We start from the raw sequence: 16,273 nt of genomic DNA on the forward strand, positions 1-16,273 counted from the left end.
ACAATATATATGTTATTGCATATATTATGAGGTATTGGGTATTTGGGTGTTGGGAAAAAAATTAACATTTATGTGAAGTTGTATGATTTAAGTGTGGCAAATTAACGTTTTTGGTTTTTAAAAATTTTCAATATTGTATTCAAACTTCAAAGGTTGAATCACTTTGCTACAAATAAGACAGTGTCGTCTAATGACAATCGATTTTCTTGATTATTCAGTTTTAGTTTTTACCTTCAATACTACACAATAATATAGTACAAGACACGTATGCCACGGACGGTAAATTTTGTATTCCGCGACGAATCGCTGCTTTTCTGTGACGTATAGAAATCAAAATAATTAATTATCAATAAAGTAAAAAATCATTCTATCGTGTACTGTTGTGTGTAGTGTATAATGATATTATGTCAATATGTATATATTATAATATGCGAGCAATAAACCAAGAACTAAATCAAATATGACACTTGATCTGTTCTATAACATTAATAACATTATCGTAGTCTGAAATTAATCGGTTATATTTTATATAATATATTAATATGATATTATTGCCTTCAAATTTGAAACAGCGTGATTTTTATGGTTGTAAATTAACAACTGCTAATAACGTTTTCAATATTAATTTCTAATACACTAATCAAATTTTATAATTATTAGTTACTCGTTAAAAATTAAAAAATTATCTAAATCGAAACGGTGACTAATCCGAATATATCAGATATATAAAACTATAAATCTGTCTAATTTTAATATAATATAATATTATTATGTATGTATAGGTGTATCGTACATACTCGTAAGTATAACAATGAATTTGTTTTTTGTGAATAATAATAAATTACAAACTTCAAAATATTTACAAGTCTATTTCTATTAAAAAGTCGGACGAAACGTTTTACTTATTAATATTGACCAATGGCCATTAAAAGCTCAGCATCGATCTTATATGTACCGTGTCTATACCAACCAAATAGGTACCCATTTAGGATTTATTTCTTTGTTTAATCGTTTGTTATCCGTATTGATCGTATACGGGCAAAAACTATTCGATAACAATGGAACGGCTTTTTAATAGTTATCACTTATTATATACCTATCACTTATTAACCTATCATATCTACGTTGACGGGAGTTAAATAATATACTACTATTATTACATATTTTGTTCTGGGCCCGTTTGATATGATTGATTGTTATTAAACTATATACTAACATGACTTGTCCGTATTTCCGCGTTGGTTTTTTTTTTAATTTGTACACCGCTATTTTATGTATTATTTTGTAGACAGTGCAGTGATATATACGTCGTGTAATATATATATAATTAAATATGTATCATACAATTTTAAATTATCGTATTTCCATCGCGAACTTATCGACAAAAACAATGTCTTATAATATGATTCCTTGTGTGATTTAATTAAATTCCAACGTGCATACATAATATATTGGTAAGTACTGCGTGTTATGTTTCCGATAAAATCTAATTTCGTTTATTTTATACACCTATAGTCTATACTATAATAATAACATTATACGTCATTAATGCCGTACGATAATAATGGTCTATCACACAACAACAATGGTATCGTAAAACGAAATCTTTTACATTTTATTTTTTAAGTTTTTTTTTCGAAAGACGTCATGTCAAAGCACGCGTTATACAAATTAAGTACATAATACGCACAGCTCCTCTGCGCGCTATACTTCATATATATATATATATATATTATAATAAAAATATAATTCAATATCGTACACGATCGATAAGAAGAGAGACCAACGAAATATTATAACATATACAACAGATATCGTCGTGGTGGCCGTAGCGGTCATAACAGAACATATAATATATATAATATGGAGTATTGTGCGAGTCGTGCGTATATAATAAGTTTATTATAAAAAAAAAAAAAACCCGCGTTATATAAAATATCGTTTTGAAATCGTATTTGTTATACATATTATAATATAGTACATGACGTGTATTATTATTTATTATTGTTACGTATCGGTCGTATCGTCGTCGTTCTGAATAATTTTAATTTTAATTTTTTGTAATTACAACTTTTTTTTCCATCACGCCTGACGTATGCTTTTCGGGGCGACGCGGTACGTCATTACAAATATTATAAATATTGCAACTAAACACGTCGTCTTCTTACATAATATTAATATTATAGTAATATTTTATTATGTATACGGCATATTACCCGGTCGGCGGGTGTCCGTGTCCGTTGCGCGTTCCACATCGGTGGAAATAACTATGGAGATAACGATTTTGATCGCGAGAAAATTGACGCCGGCACGGGGAGAGAAAGTGCTGGAAAATTAGAAAGCCGTAGCTGAAAATTAATGAATCGGACACACGAAAACGTCGTTCATATAGCAACAAAAAAAAAATTGTTTTCACCCGCGCGTCCCTGCGTTTATTATTATTTTTGTAGATTTCCACCTTCTTTATTACTTCCCCGTTTCGACAGAAAAATTGCATCGTATAAATCAACTAGCCCTTTTCGTTCGTTTTCATCGATCGTACACGTGATAACTGATAAGGATAATGTAATTTGTTAATATATACTTGCCTGTAGTAACATATTTTACTACCATCACCTATGTATTATGTATATTTTGGCGTATAAAGTAGGTATACGTTGAATCCGTAGCAGCAGCGGCTCGCGTGTGGCGTGTGCCTAAAACAGTTAAAACAGGAAATTGGCCGCACGGGAATGCGTAATGAATGATAATAATATTAATAATAATAATAAAAGGCAGTCGTGGGCAGCTGAAAAATGGAGGATTCACTCCGCGGTCGGACGGAGACACGCGATATCATGACATTCGGTCGGATCAACTATAATATATAGTAATAATTTATAGCCTTTTATAGGTACTTATTGTTTAATGTCTATGCTGTTGCAGTAGTGGTTTTATAATAATATAGTGATCAATAGTCATCGTCATTCGTCATCATAATATTATTATTATTGATACTTGTTAGCGTCGTGTCTGTATTAAACGGCAAAAGTAAATACAAGAGGACGCTACAAAATATATAATATTAATTCCGAGCACGATTATCTTCTCCGAGTTATTGACGTTATTATATAGATGTTATTAGTGCCGCCGTCGTTGGTTTGAATAGTTTCTGTTTTTCTTTCCTGACGTAATGAACGATATTATGTTATTATTTGTTGTTCAAGTGAAATTATGCATCCGAACAGGAACTAAGGAACGGTTAGAACTTGGTTCACCGAACGTGACCAACTATAATAATTCGGATATATTTTATGTGATTATAAGACTGTGGGGTGGTAATTTCATCGATCGACTCCCGTTTTTGGTAACCATCTTTCAGCTCGGAAGTTAAATCCAGCCCGGTAGTTAATTCCAGCCCAGCTGACGGTCGTATGGTACCGTATCCAGTCGGGTTTTTTCCAAGAAAACCGAGAACGACACTGCATATACGGAGCCGTCAATTATAACGGTGTGGTTCTCGCAAATCAAACATTATAACAGGTCATAATATCATGCTGACATGCCATTTTCACGTGACAAAGAGATGAAAGAAATGAAGTAATGTCTGAAATTCTTACTCTGAATACTAGGGATGCGCGTGTGTTCTAAATGCTCTAATTGGTCGGAGGATCAAAGAGCACCGCGCGGCTATTGCCATTTATTGTTCTGTACGTCTGTGCTATTACCGACTGGCGACAACACATTTTTAATTAAATTCAAGTCGATGACGATTCTGCTTGGAGAACAAAATGCTCAACAACATCCCTGACACATATTATGGTGACAATTTAACACACACTACATGTTAAATTATTGAGAGGTACACATTTATCTAAGTTAGGTTTAGTTTATGGCGATCACCGCGATCGCTTATATGAAGTTAATTGTTTAGCTTGTGTATATATGTATATATATATATATAATATATGTGAAATAGTACGGTAAATGTTTTTTTTTATATAGTCTACTAAAAATAAATCAACATAACATAACTCCTAAATTCGGTGTGAGATTACTATAAAAACTGGATGCCACGATGGAGTCGTTCGGCGTCTTTTGACATTGGTCTACTGTTCTAGTTGATTGTGTTAGATTATATATTTTATACCTACCTATATGTATATATTTTTAATTGTTTAAGAGGTCGCGTGGCTAATTTCGTTTTAAGCGACGACGAGGGCTGTCCCGGAAAGAAATGGAAGAAATATTAGATATTAGGGGTTGTGGCCTGTGGGTGATCTATAGTATTAGAGTGGAATTTTTTATAATGTTTTTAGCACAAATATAGTTTAATGACAAATAAAGGGACCCCATTGATTGATGTGGAAACATGTCCCCCCAAAAAAGATTGACGCCCTCGTGTGGGAATACCACTGCGGATGATGGATGTATGTTTATAATATTATATAATATTATCGTGTACGCATAAAATAATAATAATACAGCAGAGACGACGTTTTTACTTGTGCGAGACGCGAGAGTAAATTAAACTATTCGCGTTTTTTATTTTTTCCGCGTATCGCTGCTCGATGTGCGATGTTGTGTACTTATAGTATTTATCATGCAACGGGTGGGCGGTTTAAAAAACAAAAACAGTTGTTGTGCGTCGTGTATGCGTATTTGCTTTGACTCGTGGATGTCGAAACTCTGTTTTTTGTTTTGTTTTTTTTTCCTATCGTATTATATTACATTCGCATAAAATTATTTGTGAAAACCCTTCTCCACCGGTTAGAAATCTATACAGTTTTATTTCCTCGTGCAGTATTGTATAGGTATAAGTATATTTTCCCGCGTGTTGTAAAACCGTCCGTGCCGATTTTCATCCGTCACAGGTGTGTGCAATGTTTGCGATGACAGTGTGTAGTGGTGTCGTTCCGATTTGTTTCGGATTCGGAACGATCGACAGCCACTACTACAACAGTAAACAATAAAAATATTTTTCTATTACTCTACTTGTGCGACGGAATGTTTATTATTATATTTTTGTGCTCGCGTTTCCGCGTAATAAAATGTTAGGACCGTGTCCGATTTACTTACCATTCCACACCTATATACATATTATAACATATGATATTTACATGTATTTTGGTTTTGTAGGTAACTTTTAGGGATGGGCCTTTTAGGCACAACCCTATCTCGCTTTTCGGAAAATATTTTTCTAATCCTTGCATATTATTAGGTCTGTCAGCGCGATATTTTAGCTGGTTTTTCTTTATTAATCGACCGACACAACGACTTATGGACGCAATTTGGGGGGTGCTTTCAGGGAATTATAGATAATATTATATATGTTATAGATAATTGTGTTTATATTAAGATTTATGTTAAGGTGTATACAATTAAGGCGTATGAATGAAGGGGCAACCCCCCCCCCCCCCACTGATAACTTTAGTCGACATAAATCTAGCACCCCCATAAATTTAACCCAAATTGCGCCTATTCACTACGTATGCTATTATAATAATATCACTCGAGTCTGGATTGAAACGTTTGTGTCCGGAAGGCATGTGTTCTGCTGTTCTAGGGGAGTTATCTACGCACTACCACAGCAACTGTGTTTAATATTACTATTATGTGGATTGATGATAAATTTTGTATCTCTTTCGAAATATAGTTTCTTGCGTGGTGTGGTTTGTGTTTATGCTCTTCGATATTGTTGAGACACAAATACACAATTCCCACCAGACTCCAGTGCCTACTATAATATAGTAGGTATGCATATAAATATATTAATAAGAAATGTTATTTGGATATTTTATATTTATATGTTAAAACACGTCATCATCGTCCGTGAGTCCAGAGAGCAGACTAGGTATACTAATATAATATTTATTTGGAATATTATACGGTTATTAGTTATTACATATAGTTATTAAATATATTAATTATACTAGGAACGGCTGCTGAGACTCACTCTCCATAATAATAATAATAATAATACACATACACATACCCCACCGACAACATTGCCGCCCCGAGACGGAAATATTTCCACGCTAACGACGACCAAAGCAAAATTGAATTACCCATTATGGTATTTGATAAGATATTAGGTATGTAGAACTATATAGAAGTGATAAAAACGTTTTCGTCTTACGATATGTGTATGATTATAACATTATAAAATATAGCAGTACAGTACCTCCTAATATAGGTATATTATTATTATAAATATTATGTACATATAAATTATTTTATACGTCATGCATATCCAGCCATCGAGAGTAGTGCTTTAAAAATAGAAGCGGTTCAAGTGTTCCGATCTGCGGCGGTGTTCGAGATTTGAAGATAGGTCTGATATTTAGTAATGGACGAGAAGGATCGTTACTATTTTATTAGACATTAGAGAGTACGCTATATCATTACTATAATATTATAATACTCTATGGTTGGGAGAAGTGTAGAACTCAGTTGCGCCTAGTGTTTTCGTGCCCGAACCCCGCCGTCCCTCGATACCTATATACCTCGTCATCGTGTACGATACTGTCTGTCTGTATGTAAAGTACTTGTATACAATATAAATAGTATAATAATTAAAACGTTAAAAAGTAGAAATTTAAAACAGCAGATATGCGGATGATACACTTGTTTGATTGTACAAAATTATATTATATTATAAATAATGATTTCCAACGAAAAAGCCACGTAATATCTACTCGCCATAACTATTGTATAATATTATGAATGACCGTGTGCGCCACCTAAAGAGTAAAATATATACCAAGGACCCGTAAACCAAAATTTAGGATTTAATTATATTATGTTAGTCAATCAAATCAATTTTCATCAATTCCATATTACAATTTATTGTTATTGGCCATTACTTATTTCGCATAATATTTACATAATGACCGACAAATAACACAGTCTATCTTTCTGTATAATCTCAAATTATATTGTTCGACTCTGCAATCGCTCTGTGTTTGGTGTACTGTGTAACTGTGTAAGTGCGTAACGATATTTGTATGAACAACGTGTACACACAATGTCACAATGAATACTAAACCGAAGTCTTCCAGATGCGACAATTTATTTTATTGACCTAAATCCAAAAAAAATTTGCTTCTGCCGGAATTGTTTATTTATTTTATCGCATTGATTGTTGTTCGTTCGCAATGCCTTTTTTTTAGATTAAACGTCAGAATAACAATAATCGTAACGTTTATAATATAATACGAAGTATAGGAGGTTGGTTACACCGTTGTGTTTCTGTTCGACGCAGATACAGACAAAAGTTGTCAACTCAACGTAAACTGTGGTCTGTTCGGTCTGTGTCCAGAGAGTTGTATTGATACTTGAAAATGGAGGTCTTATATAGGGTTTCACGGACTGGGCCACGGATGAGTCTGTGTGAATGAAATCAACCGGTAATGAGTAATAACTAATAACTTACTATATTAACTGGTAATCCGCCAACTGAGGTTGGGTGCGAAGGCGAACGACAATTTATTCGTTTTCCTCGGTTCCTCTTGCTGATGTAGTATTCAATGTGAAATCATAATATATTATTGTGGTTTGGAGTATTTTCTGACCTATATAAAGTTTTTTGAATTACTCATCCTATAAATTCGACGGCATAAATAATAATAAAAAATAAAATCATCGTCATCGTCAATGTGTAGTATTGTAGTTATGCTTCGCGTCGAAACGGAATGCAACTAGAGCGAATAAACATTAAAAACCTATCGATCGTTGTTCTTGGCTAAACGACGATTTCGAATGTAATTGCTGCAATTGTGTATAAGTCTAGACGTCTAGTCTAGATGTTACTATATAACGGTGAATGTACAAAAATATTATAATGTTCAAAATTAAAGTATTATTAATACCGAATAATTTGTGTTGAATTCCTGCAATTATTATGATCCAACAAATCTATATAATTATAGGTATATTATTTACGTATATGTTATGACTTATGTTATTGTTTACATATCATTCCAACTACAGGTACATTCCTAATCGACCATCGACTAACTTCGTATATATATTATATATATTAGACGAAAACAAATTACATTAACGTACCCACTTAAGACATATTTTACTATCAATAATTGATACATAGTATTATTACTTGCGATATGGCCATAATATGGGTATATTGTTGTATGAACTATGGATGTATGATAGGTATCCTTTGAAATTGTGTATAATAATATATTTGATTCAATTTTCGTATTTATAATACGCAGAAGTACCTATTTAAAACGGTACAACCCGTTATATAATATTATGCTCGCCAAACTCGCGTATATTCGTATTATCGGTGTATTGACCACATAGGGGTGTGTTATTGTCTCATATCGTAATCGGGGCATTATTATTATTTTAGACTTCTCGATGAATCATAATTTATTCATAATCATTATTATTTGTTTTTATTCTATAGGCGCACGTGGTGTCTGCTTTCGAACAGTCTTTATCGAACATGACTCAGAGGCTGCAACAGTTGACCGCCACGGCTGAGAAAAAGGTAAATTTATATTTCATTATTTTTCATTAATTCTCTTGCAATAAATTCTGATTAATGTAAATTTCAAACAATATTATTAAAACAAAAAAATGTGTTCATTATTAAGTATTATTAATTACTTGCTTATTTCTCTGCGTAGGATCACGAGCTGCACGAACTGCGTCAAACGGTCGAGATGTTGAGAAAACAGGGCGCCACTGATTCAGGGGCGATTCATGCGAATGGCGGCGGCAGTAACAACCACCAAAGGCGGCACACGATCAATTCCGTTGCCGATTCTAGCACTGGTATGTGAATTATTACTCGTTCTTTCGGTGATCCGCCCTACAGACCGCCGAATTATCAGTGTCGTGTAACATCCCTTCTGTGTCATCTTTAGGTAATAACATTTCACGTCAACTGTCGACAGATTCGGTTTCGAGTTTGAATTCCCTATCGTCGGCGTGCAGCGCGTCCAGTTCGGCACAGCAGTCCGAGGCCGACAAGAAGAAGAAAAGAGGATGGGTACGACCAAACATATCCGTATGACGACTAGATTTTAATCGATGATTGTTGTTAAAAGACGGAAAGAAAAACCTGTACCTACATTGCTATTTTTTTATACCAACGTATAATATATTTTATATGTTTTCATACTTAAATGGAACTATGTGCAATTTTTTCTGGTTTGGTTTTTCTGTTTTGTTTTGACACTGTTCGATTTTGAACTGCGAAAATTAACCCAATGGGTGGATATTATAATTTGTAATAACATGTACGTTATATTTTTCAATTGGAAATTGTAGCTGCGCAGCTCGTTTAGCAAGGCGTTCTCGCGATCCAAAAAGAATCGCAGCAACTCGTTGTCAGATGCCGAAGAAGCTCACATCGCCCGAAACCATCAGAGTGCTTTCCTATCTGACATGTCTGCACCGTCATCGCCGATGCTCAACACTCCACACTCAAACGGATTGGGATTTAAGAACAGCCATTCCTCAACGACGTGCGTGCTTCAAATTTGGAGTTTAGTCTATAGTTTTGCTTATTGTGTTTTTTTTATCAACATTTCTAGGAGTTTGTACGATTGCGATCGAGCAGAACACGACTCGAGTCCAGAAATGGTTGAGCAACTGAGAAAACAGCTCAGAGAAAAAGATCTCGTTCTTACCGACATTAGATTAGAAGCTTTGAGTTCAGCACACCAACTTGAATCCTTAAAAGACACTGTGATTAAAATGAGGGTATGTTAAAATTTTACAAGTGATAAATATTATAGTTCTTAATATTGTTCTTGACTTTCTTGTATTTTTCAATATTGAAATTATTTTTACAGGATGAAATGTTGAATTTGAAACAAGATAATGAAAGACTACAAAAAATTGTAACAAATCAATCCCTTCAGTCCAGCTGTAGTTCTTTACAGTCTCCACCAATATCAAATCACACTCAAAGTAAATTTTTCACCAATAAATATAATATTATAAAACTTATGTTTATTGTTTGTTAATACTTTGTGTTTTTTATTAGGTGATGAAGGGACAGAAGCGTTATTACCCTCATTAGATTCAGACGCCATGTTGGTCCAACTTAACGTGTTCCTTGGTAGTCATGGTAGTTACAACAAGTATAAAGAAAATAAGACTAAAACATGCATAATATCTGCATTACCTATTTCACCAAAATCAAAATGGGATCTGGTTGACCACCTTGTTGTTAAGGGATTCAAAGTAAGAATCTTATTTTTATTACAGATAATACTATCCCCTTTTCATTTATTCTTGAACAAAATAATAACATTTTTAACATTTTCACTCTTTTAAGGATTATGTGGAACGTATTGATCCGATGACCAAATTGGGACTTAGTGTTGACTCAATATGGAGCTATCATGTTGATGATATAATACGATATATATCAAATACTAAAGAATATAAGTCTCCTGATAAGTCCCCGTACGAATGTATGACTAATGGTTCAAATATTTCTATTTGTCTCAAAGGTGCAATGCATTCTGGAAGTTTAGACGCTTTAGCGTTTGATACCCTCATACCAAAAAGTATTCTCCAAAGGTATTGTTGTATTTAATTTAATAATAAATTGAACATGCTTTAATAAGCACTTACATAAAAAGAAACTTATCTTTATCCATTTACTATATACAACATAATATGTCATGTTTTATGCCGGGTTGCATGAAAAATTAATTAATTAAATGGTTCAATAAAAATTAATGGACCAAGCATGGTCCACAAATCATGTTTAAGGGACTTAGCTCACTAATGATTCAATAAATGTTTAATGATTGTTCATGCATTAGTCTTATTTATTTGAAATTGAAGAAAACTTTATTTATATAAGTATTTTGCTAGTTTGTAAACACTTTCAGAATAACAAAATAATTTTGTATTTTTCTTCATATTTTTAGATATGTTTCTTTATTAAGTGAACATCATAGAATAATATTATGTGGACCTAGCGGTACTGGCAAGTCTTATTTATCGAATAAACTTTCCGAGTTCCTAGTAATGAAAATGGGAAAAGAATGTAATTCTTCAACTATAGTTACTTTCAGGTTAGTTTTATTAGTGTTAGTATTTGTAATATTTTATACAATGTATAAAAAATTATTTAAAATATTGTTTTAGCGTTGATGAGAAAAATAATAAAGATTTGCAACAATATTTGTCCAAAATATCTGATCAAGCTGATAATGACTCTTCCCAAATTCCATGTGTTGTGATCTTAGACAATTTACATAAAGCGTTGTCTTTACCAGATGTGTTCAATGGTTTTCAAAGTCCAAAATGTCCGTATATAATAGGAACTATTAACCAGTCAACATGTTCAACAACTAGTCTGCAATTACATCACAACTTCAGATGGGTACTTTGTGCCAACCACATGGAACCAATGAAAGGATTCCTTGGTCGTCATTTGAGGCGTAAACTTGTAGAACATGAATGTCGACTTGGCCAAAGAAATGCGCAGCTAAAACGTATTGTAGAATGGATCCCTGAAATTAGAAATCATTTGAATCAGTTGCTCGAGACCCATAGTTCGTCTGAAGTTACATTAGGTGATTTTCACAAGAATAGATTGTATTATTTTTACAAATAATGTACATACTTATAATTTTTTATTTTTTATTTTAGGACCTATTTTGTTTGTTTCGTGTCCAATGGATTTAGAAACATCTCAAACGTGGTTTTCAGATTTATGGAACTATTCTTTGGTTCCATATGTAATGGACATGATTCGTGAAGGCATTCGATTGTATGGAAAAAGAGCAGCTTGGAAAGATCCAGCTTCATTTGTTATTCAGTCCTATCCTTGGTCTAGTGCAGTGCATAAAACCATAGAATCGTTCATTAGAATACGACCAGAAGATGTTGGCTACGATATAGAACAGGATAATGACCCATTGGTATAGTTGTTATAGATTATTATCTGTGATTAGAGCAGGGACTTTATGTGCTTAAAATCATTGTATTTTTAATATTAATTACATTTTAAATACAGTACAGTAAGGTTACTGATCTGGACTTTTAATCCGGATTAAACAGAATGACATTTAAAAGCTCAAATATGAGATTTAGGTGGCTAAAGTATTTTACTTACCTATTTTACGAGAATATTACATATTAATAATTAATAATAATAATAATAATAATTTGTATGTATTTATTTATTTATACAACATAATATAATATACATACATACCTACATAATATAAATAATTGATTGTCCTAATTAACTAGATGCCCAGATTCACAAGACCTACTGTACTTAAAATAAAAAGTGTAAATTCATTTAAAAAGTTAAAAGTAAATTGTAGATGGTAAATGTTACTTCATTTTTTCTTAATTATATATAACTAGGGCAATATGAGTGTGGATAATACATTTGTATGTAGTTTACAATTCAATTTTATTGATATAATTATTTTTAATTATTTTAATATAGAATATTATTATAATATACCTACATTGAGTTTATAATATTAACAATAGGATAGCTTATCTGTATATAAATATAATCAATGGTATTTAACACATTAAAAAAATTATGATAAACAAGTTTTCATAATGTGAATAGCCAATAATAGATCTTATCGAATTTTTTGAGTTTTTTGAAAAATTATAAATACACAAAGTCCCAGTTTGTTTAACATAATTCCTAATTGTTCATACATACATACATACATACATATATTAATACATTTTTCTTAAATTTAGTTAAACATGTTGATGACTCTTCGAGAAGCAGCAAATTACTCTAGTCCTCAAAATGACACTGACATGAGCTTGCCTAACAGTAATGGAACTTTGGCAACATTGTGAATGTACTCATAAAATATATTTATTTGTGATTTTTATAATTTATTATAGTTTTTAAGTTGTGTTTACCAAAATGTATTACTTTTGGTAATCGAGTCCTAATGACGTTATGTTTACCAAATAATAATAAATCCAAATGTCCCAATATGTGGCAGTATATTGTTTCTTAAAAATGAAAAAATAAAACATTTCTAAGCTCAACATTTTATACAAACTAATTTATTTTTATATTTTTAATATTTCAGTTTGGCACAGACAATAAATTTTGATTTCAAAAGACTAAATGACTGCCTTTTAAGTTTTTTTTTAATACATTTTTATTACACTATATTATAATAAACAGAATACAGATATAATGTGCTCAAAGACAGTCATGATTATTTTTAAAATAAATTTTACAATTCATAAAAATATTTCAAAAATATTACATTATTTATTTATTTAAATATATTATCTTATTTAAACCGTCCGGAAATGTACTTTTGTAACCATTTAATGAATACAATAATTTTTTTCTGTAAAACTGTAAAATCAATCTAAATTTGTGTATTGATTATAATTTTTTAATTTATTGATTATTTGCTAGTTTATTGTTTCCAGATGTAAAACTAAAAAATAATACATCTTTATTAGTTGATAAGAAAAAAATTATAAAATTGTTTACTAAATCTAAATTTCCTGGTGCTTTCTTACTATAGTTGATTTGCTTATTATTACTTGTTAATAAATAAAACTGTAGATAATTACCTTGCTTAATATACTGTTATTGTTAATATTAAAAATTGCTTTTGTATTTTTAAACAATATTATTCTGTATTAATATATTGTATGTTTTTTTTATATATCGTGTAGTACAAATTTTTATTTGTTAATAAAAGCAAAATAAATTATACTTTTTAGTTTTTACTAAAATAAATGTGACGCTTATACTTTCTATTATGATTCCTGTGTCTTAGAATTTTCCAAATAGTTTATTCCAAGTTTTCCTAAAAATTTTTTTTTTTTTTTTAATGAATAATTCTAAAAAATAAATTTATAATATTTTTATACTCACATTAAAATTTGATATGTATGCCAGACTGTCTGCTGTAGAAAATATTGATGAGTTATTTTCTGATGAAAAACTCTACAAAATTAATTAATTAATATCTGATTAGGTATATTGTAATGAATGATGTTTAATGCTAATTACTAACCATGGATATATTTTCTTTTGATGTAAATTGTATCTCTTCGGAGAGTGTGTTATTAATTACTACAGTACCATTATTTTGCTTTATGTAGTTTTCTTCATAATGAATTGCATTGGAACTATCTTCTGACCAACTTATAGATTGATGTTGAATGGAGACTAGTTTATCTGAATTCAATGTTGAGTTTAATGAAATAGTATCAGTAAATGTAGGCAAACTTAAATGAGACATACTCGGCTCATATATTTTATGATCTTCATAATTATTAAATTCATTAGCAACTTTTGGGGAAGAATTAATACTTGAAATGCTATCCTCTTCTCTGTTATTATTTTGTGATTCCACACACCAACTATTCGCATTTTTTTCCCGTGTATCGTAATACTTTAAACTTGAATCTTGTTCTATTTCATTATGATGCATGCTCTTACTTTGATTGTGTTTCGTCATTGTTTCTGTTTGTGATGTCTTATCGAAATCAGAAAATGAAATCTCATTGAATGTTTCACTTATCCTACTCCATGATTCTGAAGTTGATTGCTGGTTGTTGTATTTAGTTTGTTTTGGGTTTGATGTTTTTATATTAATTGGTGGGCTTGTTATTGATTCACTTACTAACCTATTCTTATTGAAAAGTGAAGAATTTTTTTTAATCTTTTCACTTAAACTTTGTTTTAATACTGTACTACTTTTATTTGTAAATACGATTGATGGTTTCTTAAAATCTGACTCTGGGAATTCTACTTTTTTTGAATTGTCTTCAAAATAAGCTGAACTTATATTTCTACTGTTAATTTTTTTTTTTTTTCTGTTATATGATTTTTCACTAGACACATTACTTAAATTACTTATGTTTGATTTTGAAATATAATTTTTGTATTGAAATTTTTTAGGATCCCTACTAATAAAATATATTTCACTCTGTCTACTGTCTGAATAATTCAGCTTTTGTATGTCTCCATTTTGTTCACTATTATCTGTTTGTTGTGAAGAATTTAAGATTTCAAAGCCGCTAAGTTCTAATTTTCTTGGTAATGTCAATATGTGTTTGTTGTATGGAAAAATATTATTTTTTGCTATATTTTGATTATTCAAGACACAATCTCCATCATAATATGAATCAGTTGGCAAATTATAACTTTGTTCTTGAATTTGTGTTTTTATTGGACTTATTAATGGGGTAACTTCAAAACTGTGTACTTTTTTTGTGTTTGGAGTACTACAAATTATCTTCAGATTAACTGAAGGTGATGTTGAATTCATATTTATATATTTTGTTTCTAAATAGATAAATAATTATACCCTTGTGGCTTTGTAACAAAGTTACAACTCAATAATGAATATGAAGTAAAAATACTCACCAGGCTTGACTGCAACTGAATGATGTAGAACATTGCATAATAAGGGAGTTTTTTTGTTTTTCGGATACCTTATAGGATAATAAGGCTTGTACTTTTTGTAAGCATTTAGGAAACATCTAAAAAAATAAGTAAAATGATAAACAATCTAAAATAGTTTTAATTTGCTTAAGTACCTAGGTAATAACTAAAACTAATTTACTTTATTAAAAGTAAAAACAAATTTCCAATTACATAAAATAAAATATAATGACAGTGGTGCCAGTGGCATATACTGTAAGGGGGTGACATGGGGGTCGATCCCCTTCCATAGGCTTTGGAGTGGATAATCTTCCATATTGTATTATTATGTTTGATGTGAATTTCAAATCGATTCTAATTATATTCATTGTTCCTTGTTAAATATTTTACTACCTAAATAAAAAATGTTGAGAGGGTGGCGGATTTTCCAATTTCCCCCCCCCTTTAGAAATCATGTATATGCCACTAAGTGGTGTATATAATGACATATATAATATATAAGATAATAGGTAGTTAATATTATAGTATATAATAAATAATTTTATAAAAAACCTAAATTGAATTGAGATTTTTTTCAATTGTATTTGTATTCTTAAAGAAAATAATCAACAATTTTCCTGAAAATTGTAAACACGGTTGGACGCATTTCCAAAACACGTTAGGGCGTAATGCGTATAACGCCTGGGTGCAAAATTCTAACAATTTAAAAATAAACAGCATTGTGAGAAAAATAGACATTTTTTTTTATTAAGGTAAACAAGCTTATGTGGAATCTTATTTTACATTTTTAAATCACAGATTTAAAAAATTTTATGAATTTATAATTCAAAATAATTCTACATTTTCGTGATTTTTAGGAATATATGTAGGAAAATAACGGTTGGTCGA

General features: G+C 30.8%; 2 protein-coding genes across 13 annotated transcripts in view; one reads left to right on the top strand and one right to left on the bottom strand.

The window, feature by feature from the left end:
• Positions 1–12,975, top strand: part of LOC132953018 (protein sickie) — an 87,735-nt gene extending 74,760 nt beyond the window's left edge. For 6 of the 10 annotated variants that reach the window (XM_061025558.1, XM_061025560.1, XM_061025563.1 and 3 more), the window contains 12 exons: positions 8,414–8,497; positions 8,637–8,784; positions 8,877–9,019; positions 9,283–9,479; positions 9,549–9,717; positions 9,810–9,927; positions 10,004–10,203; positions 10,298–10,545; positions 10,902–11,048; positions 11,122–11,552; positions 11,629–11,900; positions 12,712–12,975. In XM_061025558.1, coding sequence (XP_060881541.1) covers positions 8,414–8,497; positions 8,637–8,784; positions 8,877–9,019; positions 9,283–9,479; positions 9,549–9,717; positions 9,810–9,927; positions 10,004–10,203; positions 10,298–10,545; positions 10,902–11,048; positions 11,122–11,552; positions 11,629–11,900; positions 12,712–12,816 — 2,262 coding nt within the window. In that variant the 3' untranslated portion in view covers positions 12,817–12,975. The remainder of the gene's footprint in view (positions 1–8,413; positions 8,498–8,636; positions 8,785–8,876; positions 9,020–9,282; positions 9,480–9,548; positions 9,718–9,809; positions 9,928–10,003; positions 10,204–10,297; positions 10,546–10,901; positions 11,049–11,121; positions 11,553–11,628; positions 11,901–12,711) is intronic. The other 4 variants (XM_061025559.1, XM_061025568.1, XM_061025561.1 and 1 more) reach the window with 3 other exon arrangements.
• Positions 12,976–13,537: 562 nt separating this feature from the next.
• LOC132953021 (GATA zinc finger domain-containing protein 14-like) lies at positions 13,538–15,434 on the bottom strand. 3 transcript variants are annotated; one of them, XM_061025572.1, is made up of 3 exons: positions 14,240–15,434; positions 14,010–14,173; positions 13,538–13,939 (listed from the first exon to the last, which is right to left on the bottom strand). In XM_061025572.1, exons 1-3 carry the CDS (start codon positions 15,267–15,269, stop codon positions 13,847–13,849), a joined length of 1,287 nt encoding a protein of 428 aa, XP_060881555.1. In that variant the 5' UTR covers positions 15,270–15,434; the 3' UTR covers positions 13,538–13,846. The 3 variants fall into 3 exon arrangements, with proteins under 3 accessions (XP_060881555.1, XP_060881554.1, XP_060881553.1); XM_061025571.1 differs by having other exon boundaries at positions 13,538–13,799; positions 13,868–13,939; positions 14,010–15,434; XM_061025570.1 differs by having other exon boundaries at positions 14,010–15,434.
• Between the last annotated feature and the right edge of the window lie 839 nt (positions 15,435–16,273).

The sequence above is a fragment of the Metopolophium dirhodum genome, chromosome 9, assembly GCF_019925205.1.
Source record: "Metopolophium dirhodum isolate CAU chromosome 9, ASM1992520v1, whole genome shotgun sequence".
In the NCBI taxonomy this organism is placed as follows: Eukaryota; Metazoa; Arthropoda; class Insecta; order Hemiptera; family Aphididae; genus Metopolophium; species Metopolophium dirhodum.

Excerpts from the sequence above, each read along its gene's own strand:
- LOC132953021 (XM_061025570.1), bottom strand. The coding sequence starts at position 15,269 with ATGAATTCAACATCACCTTCAGTTAATCTGAAGATAATTTGTAGTACT. Across the intron at positions 13,940-14,009 it reads CAAAAGAAAATATATCCATG|AGTTTTTCATCAGAAAATAA; the intron begins GTTAGTAATTAG and ends TTAATTTTGTAG.